This window comes from Salmo salar, chromosome ssa16 (assembly GCF_905237065.1).
Source record: "Salmo salar chromosome ssa16, Ssal_v3.1, whole genome shotgun sequence".
Lineage (NCBI taxonomy): Eukaryota > Metazoa > Chordata > Actinopteri > Salmoniformes > Salmonidae > Salmo > Salmo salar.
In genome coordinates this window covers 41,905,689-41,923,738 of record NC_059457.1, presented here as the reverse complement: position 1 = coordinate 41,923,738, position 18,050 = coordinate 41,905,689, and the positions used below count along the sequence as shown (strand labels likewise).

General features: G+C 41.7%; 2 protein-coding genes across 2 annotated transcripts; one reads left to right on the top strand and one right to left on the bottom strand.

The window, feature by feature from the left end:
* Positions 1–1,937: 1,937 nt before the first annotated feature.
* On the bottom strand, positions 1,938–8,198 carry lsg1 (large 60S subunit nuclear export GTPase 1). Its single transcript, XM_014149277.2, has 14 exons — positions 7,955–8,198; positions 7,571–7,697; positions 7,032–7,152; positions 6,644–6,730; positions 6,407–6,493; positions 6,249–6,309; positions 5,839–6,015; positions 5,267–5,650; positions 4,769–4,870; positions 4,512–4,655; positions 4,103–4,226; positions 3,902–3,981; positions 2,973–3,143; positions 1,938–2,823 (listed from the first exon to the last, which is right to left on the bottom strand). The coding sequence occupies exons 1-14, from the start codon at positions 8,045–8,047 to the stop codon at positions 2,632–2,634; spliced, it is 1,950 nt and encodes a 649-aa protein (XP_014004752.2). The 5' UTR covers positions 8,048–8,198; the 3' UTR covers positions 1,938–2,631.
* Positions 8,199–15,709: 7,511 nt separating this feature from the next.
* fam43a (family with sequence similarity 43 member A) lies at positions 15,710–17,704 on the top strand. Its single transcript, XM_014149276.2, has one exon. The coding sequence runs from the start codon at positions 15,947–15,949 to the stop codon at positions 16,985–16,987; it is 1,041 nt and encodes a 346-aa protein (XP_014004751.1). The 5' UTR covers positions 15,710–15,946; the 3' UTR covers positions 16,988–17,704.
* Positions 17,705–18,050: the final 346 nt, after the last annotated feature.

Here is an 18,050-nt window from a genome sequence, read left to right as displayed (position 1 = left end):
CCCACAACCCTGGCGTTGCAAAGACCATGCTCTACCAACTGAGCCACACGGGACCACATACAAGCTTAACATAATATAACACCATAAAGGTGAGATTTATGTTAACTAAATACTGCTTGTACAGTGTAGTTAGTGGCATAAATATTGGAACAGTGTGGTAAAGTTGGTAATACTTGCTGTTTACTCATGGAATTTGTATTTCAGATCAAAAGATGCATATGACAGGCAAATATTTAGACAGCAAACTGTTGTTTTAGGATATTTTCTAACCCAGAAACAACGGCTATACATTTGCCTCATATTAATACTTTGATCTGAAATACCAATTAGCCTACATGACTATACTGTAAAAATGACCGACTTTACTTCACTGTCGCAACACTTATGACACTACCTGTGATGTGGAGAGAAAAAAAAAACGTACCATTGAACTCGGCTTCGAAAAGCAGCTGATACATTTTATCCTTGACTGCTGCTTTTCTTTGCTGAGGCAGCCTCTTCAGTGTTGACACCAGGCTCATGGCATCCTCCTTCCTGTGAGCATCAGGTTGGGCTGCATCCCTCGACGGCTTGGAGGAGCCTCTGCTAAAATGAGTTGAGTGAATATGGGGGCTGGTACCGCCGATGACGCCTGGTGTGACGTTGTTCCTCTTCGTTTCTCTCTCTGTTTGTCTCCACGGCCACATCCTGTTCAACGAGGTCCTCAGTGGTCACTTCCGTGAGGTTCATAATAATCTCAGGTGGTCCTAGATCCAGAGGTGCTTCCTCCATTTCATCATCTTCCATAGCTGCACCGGTGGTGGTCATACTTGATGATGTAGACGTTGTAGAGGGTCTCACTGCACCGGTGGAGGCGATGGTCACACTTGTAGATGACGTTGAGGGTCTTGATGCACCGGTGGAGGCGATGGTCACACTTGTAGATGACGTTGAGGGTCTCGCTGCACCGGTGGAGGCGATGGTCACACTTGTAGATGACGTTGAGGGTCTTGATGCACCGGTGGAGGCGATGGTCACACTTGTAGATGACGTTGAGGGTCTCGCTGCACCGGTGGAGGCGATGGTCACACTTGTAGATCCAGAAAAGAAAGAATGTGGCAGAAGCGCCAAGGTTGCTGGCCTGAAGCTGCTGACTCAGACTTCTTCTCTTTCTCTGCCCTTCTCTCTTTCTCTGATACCTGTCCCTGAGTCCTCTCCACTTCCTCCTACATAGACATGAACATGATAAGCCAAATCATTACCTAGCATAACTATAGTCATTATATAGCTATCATGGAGATGTCACCTACTGTACACACAGACACACGATTATCTGACCAAATTATCAGGGGTACAGTAGTATCTACCATTTCTATTACTATTTATCTGACATACACACTCACTCTTTCAAACATGATTATTTGGTAAAGTTATCAGGGGTAGTAACTAACGTTAGCATAATTTATTTGACTATTTATTTCACACACACACACCTCGTTGGCTAGGTTAGCAAGCTAGGTTAGCTAGCTAGCCACATCTAGCACAAGCTCACTACTAAACCGACCTGGCAATCCTACTATCGTGGACACTTGTCTCCAAGCAGCATTTTTTGTGTTTATGTCCCTGTAGCTATCAGCAGTTGTGTCAAAAAGACACGGTTTTTAGGATACTGCGAAAATGATTCTCTCCTCCATGTGTCCAACCGCATGCGACCATCTGCAAAAGATACCTGCATCAGTTGCCTAGCTGCGCAAAATGTTATGCAGCAGTCATGCCATGACGCAGTCGGTGTATTCGAAGCGTTAATGTAACCATGATTGCATTCCGACCACAGTGCAGCTCAGTGTAAACAATCGTAATGGTACGGTCGTAATCTTCTGGCAACACTTAAATATAAACATTACCGGCACACTTCAATGCATTGAAGCTGTTCTTGCTCGTGGTGGCCCCACTCCATATTAAGACACTTTGTTGTTTCCTTTATTTCGGCAGTTCTTTATCTCTGTAAAGTACAAGTCTGAACTTTCTGTATATGTAACAAACACATAACCAAATACATCTTGATTGATTGATCTCCTTAGCAATTACTTCTCTCTGGTTCAGAGTAAGGCTCAATTTTATTACATTTCAGAAATTCCTGGAATTTAGTTGACCCCCTACTCTGCTCTTGTTGCTACACTCATATCTTTGAGATTTGTTGCACAACTCAATCATAATCAAATGGTGGAATGTATCATCACTGCAATGCATGATAATTCAGAATGTTTTTATATCAAAAGGCAACCTTGGGTGACAGGTAGCCTAGTGGTTAGAGCATTGGGCCAGTAACCGAAAGGTTGCTAGATCAAATCCCCGAGCTGACAAGGTAAAAATCTGTTGTTCTGCCCCTGAACAAGGCAGTTAACCCACTGTTCCTAGGCCGTCATTGAAAATAAGAATTTGTTCTTAACTGACTTGCCTAGTTAAATAAACATTAAATTAAAAAAATCCCTGGTTCTCAATATTGCAAAATGCAATGGAGGTTACTGTTGGCCAGTATCTACGTACAACAAAGCACCAATTCCTGTGGAATTGCATTGAAAAGTCCTTTGTGGGTTAACACTCCATTCCACTTTAAACTATCAGCGATTTCTAACAGTTTATAGATGTTCTTCAGGCATCCAGGTGCTTGGTGAGTCGGCGCACTTTCTCTTTCTTGTTTCTATTGCCATGCTTCTTCCAGGGTTTGACCACAGGCTGTTCCGTGCCAAGTTGACCTTGACCTATCTGTTCACGTTGGCCTATGCTGCCTAGCTTGTAGCCCATATAAGACTGGACCCCCTTGGTGAGTGCTCGAACATTCTCCTGGAAACAAAATGCACAACAATGTGGTTAGTATAGGAATTCTCCCATTTCATTACAACCAATGGCTGTGAGGTAATGTGCCTAGACTGGCATCAATCTCTGTCAGTGTCATTTTAATGTCATTTCTGTGGAGTTGCCTTCTATTGTACCTGATGGAAGAAGTTCTTGTCCACCAGATTCTCATGTCTCTTGACTTTGCTCTGTTTGTGGCCTGTCTTGGAGTCTTTACCGTCTGCATCTCCGGACTGGAACTTGCTGTGCTGGGGCTGGAAGTCTGCTGCACTGATGTGGGGAGGAGGATGGCAGTAAAGCAGTTTCCCCTGGGGACGGTCAGAAAGAACCTGTTAGTGGTGCTTCCTCTGCCATTACTACTACTGAATTTCTACTGAACAAAAATATAAACGCAACATGCAACAATTTCAAAGACTTTGCTGAGTTACAGTTCATATAAGGAAATCAGTCAATTGAAATACATTTATTAGGCCCTAATCTACAGATTTCACATGACTGGCCAGGGGTGGGCATAGGCCCATACACTTGGGAGTCAGCCCCCCACAATCCCAAATGTGAAGAAGCTGGATGTGGAGATCCTGGGCTGGCATGGTTACATTTGGCCTGATGTGAGGCGGGTTGGACGTACTGCCAAATTCTCTAAAATTACATTGGAGGCAGCTTATGGAAGAGAAATTAACTTTATATTATCTGGCAACAGCTCTGGTGGACATTCCTGTAGTCAGCATGCAAATTGCACACTCGACATCTGTGGCATTGTGTTATGTGACAAAACTGCACATTTTACAGTGGCCTTTTATTGTCCCCAGCACATGGTACACCTGTGTAATGATCATGCTGTTTAATCAGCTTCTTGATATGCCGTACCTGTCAGGTGGATGGATTCTTTACCAAGGATACAATGCTCACTAACAGGGATGTAAACAAATTAGTGCACAACATTTTTGAGAAATTATATTTTTGTTCAGTGTAGGTATACAGACTAAACAATATTTAGACTACTCTGCCTAATAAACCATACTTTTACATCAAGAGGATGGTGGCGGAAGGAGGAGGGTTAACTTACAACAACGTAGTCCTTGAGGACGTAGCGGGCTGATCTCGACTGGTCAGGCTGTCCGTGTGTCGTCATGAAGCCCCTCATGTCTGACAGAGAACAGGACAGTGTCAACAGCTTGCTCTGACTCCATCACTATCATATGGCTTATGTTGTGCTGTGTCTATTGTTCTACACTGTACTATATAAGGACAGGGTTTATGTTCTCACATCCGTAGGCCATCAGTAGCTCCTCATAGTTGGGTATGCGGTCGGGGTCCTCGTCCTCTCGCGGGCGGATGATGTTTATGCCATAGGTGCCCTCTAGCACATCCCGAGGAATAGTCTGACACACGTGAGCAGTCTGTTAAGGCCTTAACCATACTAAACACCCAATCAAACATCTGAAAAATCCTTTACCGAATGAAATGATTAGGCCTCTGAATTTAGCTGTATGTTTGTAATGTGAAATGATAACATAGTATGCAGCTCCACTTTGGTCCTACTGAAAAAAACAGAATTAAAATGGATTTTAGAAGAAAAAAATTCACTCCAGTATCTACTGATAGGGACAATAAATATGACTTGTACACCCATAAGTTAACAAAAGCAGTTTGTAGGGTTGGTAAGTGAAGGATATGAGGGAGATGGCAGGCACGTGGTCTCTTATCTGGTCGATGGGCAGGATCCCACAGCAGATCATCTCAGCTTTAGTGGCCACAAAGGAGGGCATGACCAGGCCGGGGCAGTCACACAGACACAGACCTGGCTCCACGTACAGCGTCTGGAACACACACATACTTGAATTCTTTATTTGACTCTACAAGAAAAAGTTATTGTAACTAAGGCACACAGTTTTAGAGGTCAAGTAGGCTACATCAGAGAGCAGTGCTTTACCTGAAAGTGCTTGGTGTGCCCAGGCGTGACTGAGACGGACACCTTCTTATTTCTCAGAATAGTGTTGATGGTGGAACTTTTTCCCACATTGGGATACCCCACCTGTTTAGAGAGCAGATAGGAGAATTGAGATCACTCCAAACACAAGACCTGATCTCCTACTTCGTAAATGACTTCCTATAGTAATATAAAGTGTATTATAAACTGGGTGGTTCAAGCACTGAATGCTGATTGCCTGAAAACTGTGGTATATCAGACAGTATACCACATGTATGACAAAACATTTATTAATGTTCTAATTACATTGGCAACCAGTTTATAATAGCAATAAGGCACCTTGGGTAAGGGCTGTATCCATGCACTCCACGTTGCGTTGTGCATAAGAACAGCTCTTAGCCGTGGTATATTGGCCATATACTACACCCCCTTGTGCCTTATTGCTTAAACACGGCCTAATATTTAAGCCGACTGATATCCAGTGTGTGTATCTGTTCTCACCAGCCCCACTGTGAGCTCGCCCTTTTTCAACGTTGGCCCATCGTGAGCAGCCTTAAATATGGCCAGCAGCTCGTCTTTGGTCAGCAGGCGACTGGAGTTGTGGAAGGAGGAGGAGTTGTGGGTGGAGCCGTCTATACTCTCTTCGTCGTCTGCTTCCTCACCCTCTGATGCCTCTGAGCAGGTCTGCCAGTCTCCCTCTGCTACACAGTCTTCAAACTGCTCCCCTCTCTGCTGCTCCTCATCTTCCTCCTCACTCTCTTCCTCATCCTTCCCCCTGTTATCCTCTACCTCCTGTCTTCGGCTCACATTGTCGTTGTCTGGCATTCCCTCGTCTTCATTTTCTGTTTCGCTCTGTTCATCTTCCTGCTCCTCCACTTCCATTCCCTTTGGAGAATGAACAAGGGAAGGTATCACTGAGGTCTGAAGAGGAGAAGCCTAACAACTTGTCTTTCATCAGTCAAAAAAGTATACCAGACCTAAGTTAAACAATGGTGAGCATAGCATTCAGTCTGGTTTAACCAGGCCATCTAAGACCAGCCCTTCCAATTAAAATGTGAATGACTCCTCCTCACCTTCTCCTCTGCCTCCAGCCTCTCATTCTCCACCAGTGCAGACCAGAAAACAGCATGGAGGCCCTCTCTCTGGAAATATCTGGCCCAGATCCTCCGCTGCTCCCGGGTAAGCAGGTCAGCCTTGTTCACCAGCAGCAAGTTCACCTTGTCCCGGGACACTTCCTTGACATAGCACTCCTACAGGAACCATGAATGTCAATGGGTGAAATGCCACAGTGTTTCCCCGCCTATCAGTTTGGTTTGGCGGATTCCCCCACCTGGCAATGCCATCCCCCATCCAAGAAAAATTAGCCTCAATTATTTGATGACAGCCTTTGGCCAGACTGATCTGTAGAGAACGGACACTAAATTAGAAAGGTGGATTAAAATCAATGGGCTAGTTTGGCTGCGCCCTTCGGCACTGTACTTACCAGGTCAGGGCAACGAAACAGCAATGGGTTTCTGGCATCAACGATCTGAACAACGATGTCACTGCGTAGGAAAATTCACATTTCCACCATCATACAAGGCACTGAAAGGCTGAAACAGGACATAATTAGTCCTGAGACACAGCAGCTCTGATTCCTACCTCCTCTCAATCACTCGCCAGAGCTGTCTCCAGAAATCCAAATTCCTTTCAAAAGGGGTGAGAATCATTTTCTGCTCTTCTTCAAGTCTATGAAACAAAATAGGTCAACTTTAGGGCACTGCTGAAAGAACACCATGTTACTAAAGGCACACAATCTATAAACATCAAAACAATGAGATCCTATTCAATTGATGGGGGGGTGGGGTGTAAGTGTTGTGATTGTAGTGGGTTTCATACAGTGCCAGTTCTCGTCTCCACTCCAAGAAGCTGTCTCTCTCTGTCTGCTGGAGGACATCTGGACTGGTGCTCTCATCCCAGTGAGGCCTGCAACATGACAAGACAAAGAAGAGACAGTAATGGAACATCAGAGGCAACGCAATATCAGCACAATCCCTACTACTAAGACAACTAGAAAGAGGACATGAAATAACATTTGGAAGTAATATCTTTGGAGTCACTGTGCTTACTGCACCGTTAGCACTATCCGGAGTCCTTGGGACGTCCCTACCCTAAACCCTAATCTTAACCCTTACCCTAAGGTAAGGGTTAAGATGTCAACTTCAACAGGACAACGTCGGAATTAGGACTTCCCAAGGATCCCCGATAGCAAGGACCCTTACTGCACCTTCGTGGAATTCTGAGGAGTTGTTTGTTCTCTTCGTGCAGCATTTTCAACTTTGCCATCTCCTCGGCTGTCAGTAATCCTGCCCGAGCTTCAGCTGGCACAAACTTGATGTTGAGCTTTTCTGGGGAAACATTTCATCCATCAGTTGCATCCTGGCAATCCAGTACAAAGAGGCAGGTACTGGGGTGTATTCATTAGTCAGATTCCATTGCAAAACATTTGGTCTCTGACAAAAACTCTAAGAACCAAACAGAAGTAAATGGAACCAAACAGGGAAGGACCTACCTGATTTTGTCCAATAAACTAGTTTTTGTTGCAAAATGTTTTCCGTTTAGAGTAAACGGGTTTCCGTTGCAAACGTTTTCCAACTGAATCCAAATAATGAATATACCACTGGGGACAAATTATGGTAGGTCCCTCCCCGTTACATTAGCGTCCGTTTACGAAACGTTTTGCAAAATAATTGGCAGAATGAATACACCCCTGGTAGAGGACAGTTTAAAAGATCATTTGTCAGGTCAATGCAATGGAGTATTTACCTGCAACAAACTCAGTCCCTGCCATTTCTGCAGTTGCAAGGAAGTCATCCATAGAACTCTGCTCAGTCACTGACTGCAGGTTGAGACGACCCCAATCGTAGCCATCGTTCAGTTCACTGGTGTGGAGCTGGCAATGTGATATCACGTTAAATCATCAGCAAGGTAGTTAGCTAACAAGACAGACGACCATTAAAACAATATTATTTTCAGGAGAGCAGTATTCACCAAATCCTGGTTTTCCCGAAATGTTTTACTTTACTCTGCTAACTAACTAGCTAGAAGTTAGAACAGGCTAGAACCCTTGGAGGTAGGTATAGCTATAGGTTAAGCTAGCTAGCTAGCTAAATAACTATAGTTAAATAACGTAGCGTTAATGAACGTTACCCAAGTATCGCCCCTCTTGTTGCCTCGGCCTGCGTTGAGTCTCTCCTTTATCAACGATCTCCCGAGCCCCATGGCAGACTTCTTCTTACCCATTTTAGGTTTAGTCTTACTTGTTACCACAAATTACTTTTTGTCAATTTCATTAGATTACGTTGGTATATCGAGTAGAACAGCCCAGCAAGCAGGACCCCATGTGAAGTGAATTGTTGTCGCATGAGGAGGAAGTGAAACGGAACATACCAACTTAGTTAATATTATTAGTAATTTATTCAGCTATCAAGATTGATCTCAAGTGTATACATCGCTGGAAGTAACTGAACCAGATTCGGTGTTTGTTTGTTGCGTAAAGTGTAATTTTATCATGAATTACTGTAATGATTTGTACATTGACTTTGGTTTTGTGGTACATTCCAAAAGATGTGTCCAACACTCAAATACGCATTGAAGGAAACACACTCCGCCAAATAACATTTCTGCCAAGGACACGTTCTAAAATATAAACTTTTTGTGACAGGTGCTATCATCTAAATGTCGATACTCAATTGTACACATTTATAAATACTTAATACTAAATATATTTCTAATTATATTTCTGCAATGTATGCGCAACACAAGAAACTCGTACCTTCATTGGTTATTTGATTCAAAAGATGGTGAAAATCGGAAATTGACTTGTTTTGTCATTTATTTTGTCAAAATTGGACATAGAATAACGGAAAACAATGACAACAAAACGTATAAACATTGTCGATTTACGCTTTTGGTTTTGTTCATACGCAGAAGTACACGCCCCCTCATAATATTCATAATACTTAGGTGTGTGTTTAGACCAGAGCTTAGTTTGTCAGCACAAATAAATAATTTTACCAAAGAGTTTCTAAACCCAGAGGCGCAACATCGCAAGACTTTTGGGAACGCTTACACAGTGTTGCCAACTTAGCCGCTATCTTTAGCGAGTATTCAGACCCCTCTAGCGACACATTTTCAAAAAAGCGACAAATCTAGTGACTTTTTCGGGTGTTGGAGACTTTTGGAGACTCTGACGTGCACGTATCGTTCTTCCTCTTCTCAACGAGCAGCGGGTGCTGCCGTGGCCCCACCCCCGTCTCAAAGCACTCGCAGGCGGCCCAGTCCTCGCGCAGCAGTCAGAGCAGGAGATGTTCACCCCTCTGTGTCCAGACTGCTAATGAAGCCGCCGCTGGCTGATCCCGCCCTTGCTTACATAAAAAAAAACAATTAACCTGAATTAGGGTCAGACTAGTTACCATAATTTTCTCACATTGACTTTGACAGTTTTTTCTATTGTCTCTTTTTGGTCCATTTAGATTGTATACCATTTTTTTTTTAAAGATGTTATGGTTAAGAATGTTCATGTTTTACTGTGACATGTTGTAGGCTCCTAATTGGGCCATAAGATTAAAAACCAAACCAAATTAAGAAAAAAAAATAATAATATGTAAATACAATTAAAGATAAAATAAAAAACTAAGTAACTCCACCAGAGTGTTTCTTTTGGGTCACTTTTGCCAGTCCCAAACCCGGATAAAGGAGGAGGGTTGGAATTGTGACTTTAAAAAAAAAAGAATCGACAGAAGAAAGTTCATTTGTGGTTCTAAACATATTTAGGGTGTTTTTTACTCACTTTTTGTCTCTCCCAAGACGTTATTCCTCTCTCCTACAGTGTCCATCACAATTACATGCACATGGCCAATTATGCAAATTAGGTGATGACGTCATTTAGCGACTTCTAGTGACTTTTAGGACAGCCAATAGCTACTTTCCTTACTGAGGAGTTGGCAACACTGCTTACGAAGCAGACCAAGACTGGGTTTGAGGTTAGAGAAGTCAATGACAGAAGTGAAACGTTCTTCCTTAGCTGTTAATTTTTTTCGAAATCTAAAGGGACAACCCAGATTCGAGCCAATTAACTAGTTGAACATGTTATTACTCCAACCTTGTGAAAGTGACAAACTGACACGTTTACATTTTTTGTCAAAAACAACTTTATATCGAAGGCGTGCCTTTGATTTGACTGCCTGCACATGGCAAATCGGCGCGAGACGTGATTTAGAAGCAGTTTCTGCCTATCTTCCTACTGTACGGTCTTTAATTATACTGTTTCTGTGATAATGAAGATAACAATACTTATGTTAGCTAAGATGCAGAACTTATCATTAAGTAAGCATGCCAATTGAACAAACTCGACAACAATTGAACACTCTGGTGTAGTGTTTGACATCATTTTGTTGGGTTATGCTGGCCGAAAGGTCCCATGGCCACAATAAAACTAAATTATTGTAGCGACCCGCACAGACAGCTGTGTGTTATGTGTTAGGCTATTAGTTGGTTGTGTTGTACTTACCAGTACCCAGTGTTCGTGGGGTCCGCCATGCCAATCAACCTGCTATCTGCCAATCATAGGAATGCCTGGAATGTTCTGATGCCGGGCATCCTGGTGGTTGGCGGAGGGGGGTTGGGCAGGTGGATGGAGCATTGGAAGTTAAGTCTTACATCTGGCCTTCACAAGAGAAGGTCACAGTTGTTTTATAGGGTATCCTTCATTTATTTGGCGTGGGCTACGGCCAAACAGTAGCCTGTGTGAAGTTGGGTTAATTAAACCGTACATTTGTAAACTCAATCTTCTGTCTGGACAATTGTTCCTTTATGATCTAGTCAGGTCATTACATTATGAATGAGAATGTCATGGCAAGTTGGAGAATAGTTTGTCTCACTATGGCTCTGCCCCTACCTACACCTACTCAGTGTAATATTTTTGTTGTGTTACAGCCTGAATTTAAAATTGATTAAATTGAGATGTGTCACAGGCCTACACACAATAACACATAATGTCAAAGTGGAATGATGTTATTTTTTAATATTTTTTTAAAACAAATTAATTAAAAATGTAAAGCTGAAATGTCTTGAGTCAATAAGTGTTCAACCCCTTGTTTATGCCACGCCTAAAAAAGTTCAGGAGTACACTTTTGCTTAACAAGTCAAATAATACGTTTCATGGACTCACTCTGTATGCAATAATAGTGTTTAAAATGATTTTTGAATGACTACCTCTGCATCCGGTACATACAATTATCTGTAGGGTCCCTCAGTCAAACAATGAATTTCAAACACAGATTCAACCACAAAGTCCATGTAGGTTTTCCAATGCCTCGCAAAGAAGGGCACCTATTGGTAGATGGGTAAAAAAAATGTAGCATGGTGAAGTTATTAATTACACTTTGGATGGTGTATCAATTCACCCAGTCACTACAAAGATAGATTCCATGAGGTCAACTAAGCACAGGCAAAATCCTAGAGGAAAACCTGGTTCAGTCTGCTTGCCAACAGACACTGAAAGACAAATTCTCCTTTCAGCAGGACAATAACCTAAAACACAAGGCCAAATATACACTGAAGTTGTTTACCAGTCCGACATTGAATGTTCCTGAGTGGCCTAGTTACAGTTTTGACTTAAACTGGCTGGAAAATCAATGGCAAGACTTGAAAATGGCTGTCTAGCAATGATCAACAACCAACTTGACAGAACCTGAAGATTTAAAAAATAAAATAATGTGCAGATATTGTACAACCCAGGTGTGCAAAACTCTTAGAGACTTAACCAGAAAGACTCAGCTGTAATCGCTTTCAAAGGTGATTATAAAATGTATTGACTAAGGGGTGTTAATACTTATGTAAATTAGATATTTATGTATTTAATTCTCAATAAACTAGCAAACATTCATTTTTTAAAAAATCATTATGGGGTATTGTGTGTAGATGGGTGAGATTTTTTTTATTCAGGCTGTAACACAACAAATTGTATAATAAGTCAAGTGGTATACTTTCTGAAGGCACTGTACATAAGCATAATAATACAGCTTGTATCACATTTTGACACTTACTAAAAGCAGGTAATGCTAGCTGAAGTGAATGGCGGGGGGGGGGTGTATGGTCCAATCCCACTCTGCCTACCACCTAGCCATCATGCTGGGCCCTTGGTTCAATCATTACTGCTGGGAAAGAACAGGTCAACCCACGTCTTTCCTTTCTCTCCAATTTTTACTCACGCAGTACAGGTCAGGAGTCTCAGTAGTCCTCAGGAGTCTTATGAACCCCCCCCCTCCTTCTCCTCACTTTCATACATACATCACTTCCTACAATTGACAGCAGCTTTCGGTCCACTCTCCTATCACGTCTCAATTTCTCATACAAGACAACATGAATGTCATTGATTTCCATGGATTTGAGTATTTTATGCAAATATTTTACTGTAACATATTTTGATGGTATCTATTTCTTGCAGGTAAATGTCTAATGATACCACTAATAATGCATATTATAATCATCATAATATCATCACAGTCCTATAATTATCCTAATCACATGCTCCTACACATTACCTCAATCAAGCAGGTGCATAGCCTCTAGCTTAGTGTTTGCTTGTGTCTGGTCCTGACCAGTAAAGGGGTCATTTGTCATTGTAGTATGGTCAGGGCGTGGCAGGGGTTGTTGTTTTTGTGTGTTTTGGGGTTGGTTTATGTAGAGGGGATTTGTTCTAGTTTTCATTTTCTATGTTCGTTTTCTATGTGTGGCCGAGTATGGTTTCCAATCAGAGGCAGGTGTCTTTCGTTGTCTCTGATTGGAAGCCATACTTAGGCAGCCCTTTTTTCCTTTGGGTTTGTGGGTGGTTGTTTTCTGTATAGCCGTGTGCCTTACGGAACTGTTTGGTTGTTTGTTTATTTTGTTTGAGTGTTCACTCTAAATAAAGAAAGAAGAGGAGCACTATACCCGCTGCGCCTTGGTCTGTCCCTTACGACGCTTATGACAGCTTGCCAAGCAATACAGCCGTTTCACAGTGGCTCCTTCATATACAGCTGAAATCACATGCACACTACACAGCCCAATTGGCCCAGTTCAGTAATCAAGTAATGTCTCACTGGCTCCGTATCATTCATGACTGCAACACTTAACAAAGAGCTGCAGTTAGTTTTGGAATAGGTAGCAAGAAATAAGCTAGTCCTAAATATTTCCAAAACTAAAAGCATTGTATTTGGGACAAATCATTCACTAAACCCTAAACCTGAACTACGTCTCGTAATGAATAATGTGGAAATTGAGCAAGTTGAGGTGACTAAACTGCTTGGAGTAACCCTGGATTGCAAACTGTTATGGTCAAAACATATTGATACAACAGTAGCTAAGATGGGGAGAAGTCTGTCCACAATAAAGCACTGCTCTGCCTTCTTAACAACACTATCAACAAGGCAGGTCCTGCTAATAACAGGGTTAATAACTGCTAATAACATGGTTAATAACATATCTGTGAGAATATCCAAGAGGCTTTTATATAATTCTAAAATAATATTAATAATCGCTTTGTTAAAAAAATAACAATATTTTGGAGATTTCATTTTCAAATAACATAAAATGAGTGAGGGAAAAAGGCCATTATTGAACATGGGGTGAGACATTGTTACTAATTTTTAAATAAAGCTAGTTTGTTATTTAGAATGATTTATTTCTAAATAAGAAACCAAAAACCTACAGTCATCTCATGAGTCTCCCAGTCAAGGCCGGCACGGGTATTGAACCAGCATCTGTAGCTATACAGCTTGCACTGCGACTCAGTGTCTTAGACCGCTGCGCCACTCAGGCACTATACAACATAACTGGTCGGGAGTAGGCTACAGTACTACAGAGACACAGTAGCGCCTTGGGACCCAAAAGCATAATCAGTGGTCTAACTCCCCCTTGCTCTGGTCTGGAGCAATGAAGCAGTGACGCAGGGTACCGTACTAAACCACAAATTACCTCTAAATCCTGCAGCATAATTGCAAAACTTTTAGTGGAGCAACCACTGAACATGATTCCATATGTCTTATTTCATAGTTTTGATGTCTTCACTATTATTCTACAATGTAGAAAATAGTACAAATAAAGAAAAACCCTGGAATGAGTAGGTGTGTCCAAACTATTGACTGGTACTGTGTATGACATTTGTGGTGCTACAATTAATGAAGCTTTGGATTTTGTATTCTTTATCTGTTCTTGGGTGGTAAAAAACTTTAGTATTGTTCATACTGTCACAATGTACACAGAGGCCACACTTGTAATTGCCATTGGGTGCTCCTGGGAGCCAAGTGTCATGCTTCTTGAGCAGCTGCATGCTGTGCGTAACGGAACGGCTAGTTTTCTCGCACGGTGAAAACAGTGTTTCAGTACAATGGATTTGATGCGGCCGGTACATGGGCTGTACTCTGTGGGGGAGTTTTTTCTTTCTTCTGTTACACTCACGCAGACTAACATTCAAGTCGGAAAATGTAATACAGTTTGTTGTTATTTGTTTTCTGTTATTCCATGTCCAATTTTGACACAATAAATGACAAAACAAATCGATTTCAAATTTTCGTTTTTCAAATTCAGAAACCGAAATCGAAAACAAGCTGTTTTCCATTTTTACAGGTTGTTTAAAAAAATCCAATGTTTGGGGTGTTTCATGAAGAGAAAATTATACTATAGCCTAATTATATGCATAGCCTACTTATTATTATTAACAATATGAATATTATTAATGTTATTATTGGATTTTAAGCTTGTTACAGACTAAATAGCCCAACCGACCACCAGATGGCACTATTATTGCTTTTAAGTCGTTTGTAAAAGGAATAATAGTGCCATCTGATGGTGGGTTGGGCTACAGACTAAGAGGCTTGGAAGCATGTTATTAGTAAAGGAGGCAACTCGTTCTTGCCAATAGATGGCAGCATAAACCGAAGGATGGTCTGCAAGACATTTATTTTTGGTGCGTTGCCATGCATGGAAAGATTGACAGCAAACCAGCTTTTCTTTGTATTATTCGCTTGATATACTGAAACTATAGGTATTTATAGGTTCTACTGTTATCCATCTTGTATTTAATTTTGTTTACAAACTAACTATATGCAGACTCGTTATATCAAATCAAATTTTATTGGTCACATACGCATGGTTAACAGATGTTATTGCGAGTGTAGCGAAATGCTTGTGCTTCTAGTTCCAACAGTGCAGTAATATCTAACAATTCCACAACAACTGCCTAATACATACAAATCTAAGTAAAGGGATGGAATAAGAATATATACATATAAATATATGGATGAGCGATGACTGAGCGCCATAGGCAAGATGCAATAGATGGTATAAAAATACAGTATATACATATGGGATGAGTAATGCGAGATATGTAAGTAATGCGAGATATGTAGCTCAGTTGGTAGAGCATGGTGTTTGCAACACCAGGGTTGTGGGTTTGATTCCCACAGGGGGCCAGCACAGAAAAAAAAAAAAATGAAATGTATGCATTCACTACTGTAAGTCGCTCTGGATAAGAGAGTCTGCTAAATGACTAACATGTAAATGATTAAAGTAGCATTATTTAAGTGACTAGTGATTTATTTATTAAAGTTGCCAATGATTTAAAAATCTATCAGTTCTGCTCTGAGAGAGTATATGTGCAATGGAAGTATTGTTGGAATTTACAGGTCAATGTATATAAGCGGTTATATCAGTTTGTATATTAGCCTATTATTTCCAAATTCTTCTTATTTCACTTCAGTAAATGAACCTCGGCAAGAGCACGCTGAGTGCCAATTGCATCCTCAAGGTAGAGCTGTTTGACTTTGGTCTCTCTCATAATGGTTCCATCCATCCCTCCCTCTATGTTCCCCTACAGAGACACTGTAATGGTTCAACCCAGTATATAGCCAATGTAGACCATCCAATTCTCAGCAGACCCAACCTTTGTTAGACAGACAGCGACCATAGAATGGGAGAGCGCAATTGTGGTTATGGAGAAGTCTTGAGAGGATGAACAAATTAAGTACAGGATAACTTGAACGTTTGTTGTATTGGAGTCGCTAATACATCATAAAGGTCAGTAAAAATATACGATTTAGTTGCAGTAAAACGTTCGCTATAGTGTACGTTATATTGCTGTGGACGTGACACGACCTTATAATGCTGCCTTGGAAGAAGAATAAGTTCGACTTGATTGAGGAAGATAAACAGTCGAAGCAGAAGGGTTATGCCGTGAGTTTGAACTACTCTGCCCTGACCTCCTTTGCCAAGTCTTGCCCGGAGAGTGCTTTGAACAGGGTTGGAAGCATGTTCAAGACAAAAAGGAAAAAGGTTAAAATTACCAGTGAGGACCCCACCTACACTGTCCTCTACCTGGGTAATGCCACCACCATCCAGTCGAAAGGAGAAGGCTGTACAGACGTGGCTGTGAGCAAAATTTGGGGCAAGAGCGAAATGGGCAAAAATGGCACGAAGATGAAACTGACCATCAGCTCGCAGGGTATCCGAATGGTGCATGTGGACGACAAGGCGAGGAGACCGGGACATTTGTATTTATTGCACCGGATAACCTATTGCGTTGCGGACCCAAGGCTACCCAAAATTTTCGCTTGGATATACAGACATGAGATGAAGCACAAGGCAGTGATGCTGCGGTGCCATGCGGTGCTGGTGTCCAAGCCGGAGAAGGCAAAGGCCATGGCACTACTTTTGTACCAGACCTCGGCGACAGCGCTTTCTGAATTTAAAAGACTTAAAAGGAGGGACGATGCAAGGCACCAGCAACAGCAGCTGATAGGGGAACAAACCATACCCCTTGTGCCCCTCCGGAAGCTTCTAAACGGACAGTGTTATTACAAACCGCCGGTGGAGCGCAGCAGGAGCGCGCCCAAATTGGGCTCTATCACAGAGGACTTGATCGGGGAGGAGGAAGAGGAGAAAGCGATGCACTTTGAGTGTGAGGACATTTTAGACACGGATGACGATTGTGTGGGCAATGGTAAACAGGAGCTGTCCCAGATCATCAGTGACCTTGGAGAGATGAGCATAGGAAACGACGTACAAACACTAAAAGCGGACCTTAGGGTTACACGACTCCTCTCTGGGGAGAGCACGGGCAGCGAGTCGTCAATAGAAAGCAACCAGGAGCCAATTTCCGTCTCAAACGGATTCGAGGAGGGGAAGATGCAGGAAATATCATGAAGTCTACGTTTTCCTGGAGCCAAAATTCCCTCCACTAGGATAAGAACAATTTCATTTTCTGTTTATTTTATGCTCTCGGCTGTGAGTGTAGCCTATGCCTGTAGTATTGTACCCCCTCACCGACTTGAAAGGATATAGAGGGTAGCCTATGTTATAGTTATTGAATGATATTTTGGCGAACATTGATAGCCTACAGAAAAGGGGCAGGACTGCATGCTGAAACTGAACCCCGAAGTCACCGTGCGGGACAGGAGAGTGATGCACCGGTGATTCACACTTTAATAAGATGCTTTGTATTAGAACTTGTTTACCCAACCCATTTCCCGCGTGGAAATGCAATTTTTCTTGCACAACATTGTCCAGAAATATGTAGCCTAACATTCCATTTTGAAAGAACGTTTCCTTTTTGTCGCAATGGGTTAAATTAGAAGTCCCTCACTCTCCTTTCAGGACGCTTTTCTACAATTATGTTTTTGCACTGTTGTGAAATTCAGTCGAGTATTACGTTTATTATGTGTATAATATCGTTTTCTCGTATATGTTATCAGAAACATAAATGTCATATTTTTGCCGTGCAAAAGAACAATACCCTAATGTATTAAGATGTACATAGTAAATGCATTATGTGTATAAAAATATCCGTTATTTTTTAAAGGAGAAAAATGTGGTTTGTTTATGTGAACCAAAAAAAAAATACCAATAAAATGAACAAAATAACATGCAGGCGTTTGTATAGTTAATGCACTCATTTGGAACATTATTTGTTCAAGTCAGGTATCATCTCCATCAAGTGCACCTTGTAATTTGATGGCTCTTAACTTTCTGCCTCCAAATGAAGTCCAGATACTGATAATATCCATCACTGGGTTTAGAATTTCGACGAGTTAATGGAAACATTAATGTCAGCATTCACACTTCAAAATTTGAAGGCCTGCTTTTTGTTGTTGCATAGCTCCATAACTGATTGATGACTGATCCATTTACTGACATGACACCCCTCATCCTTGGGAATCACATCATTTTGGGGAAATTGTTTTGATACAGGGTGGCATGCATAGGAGAG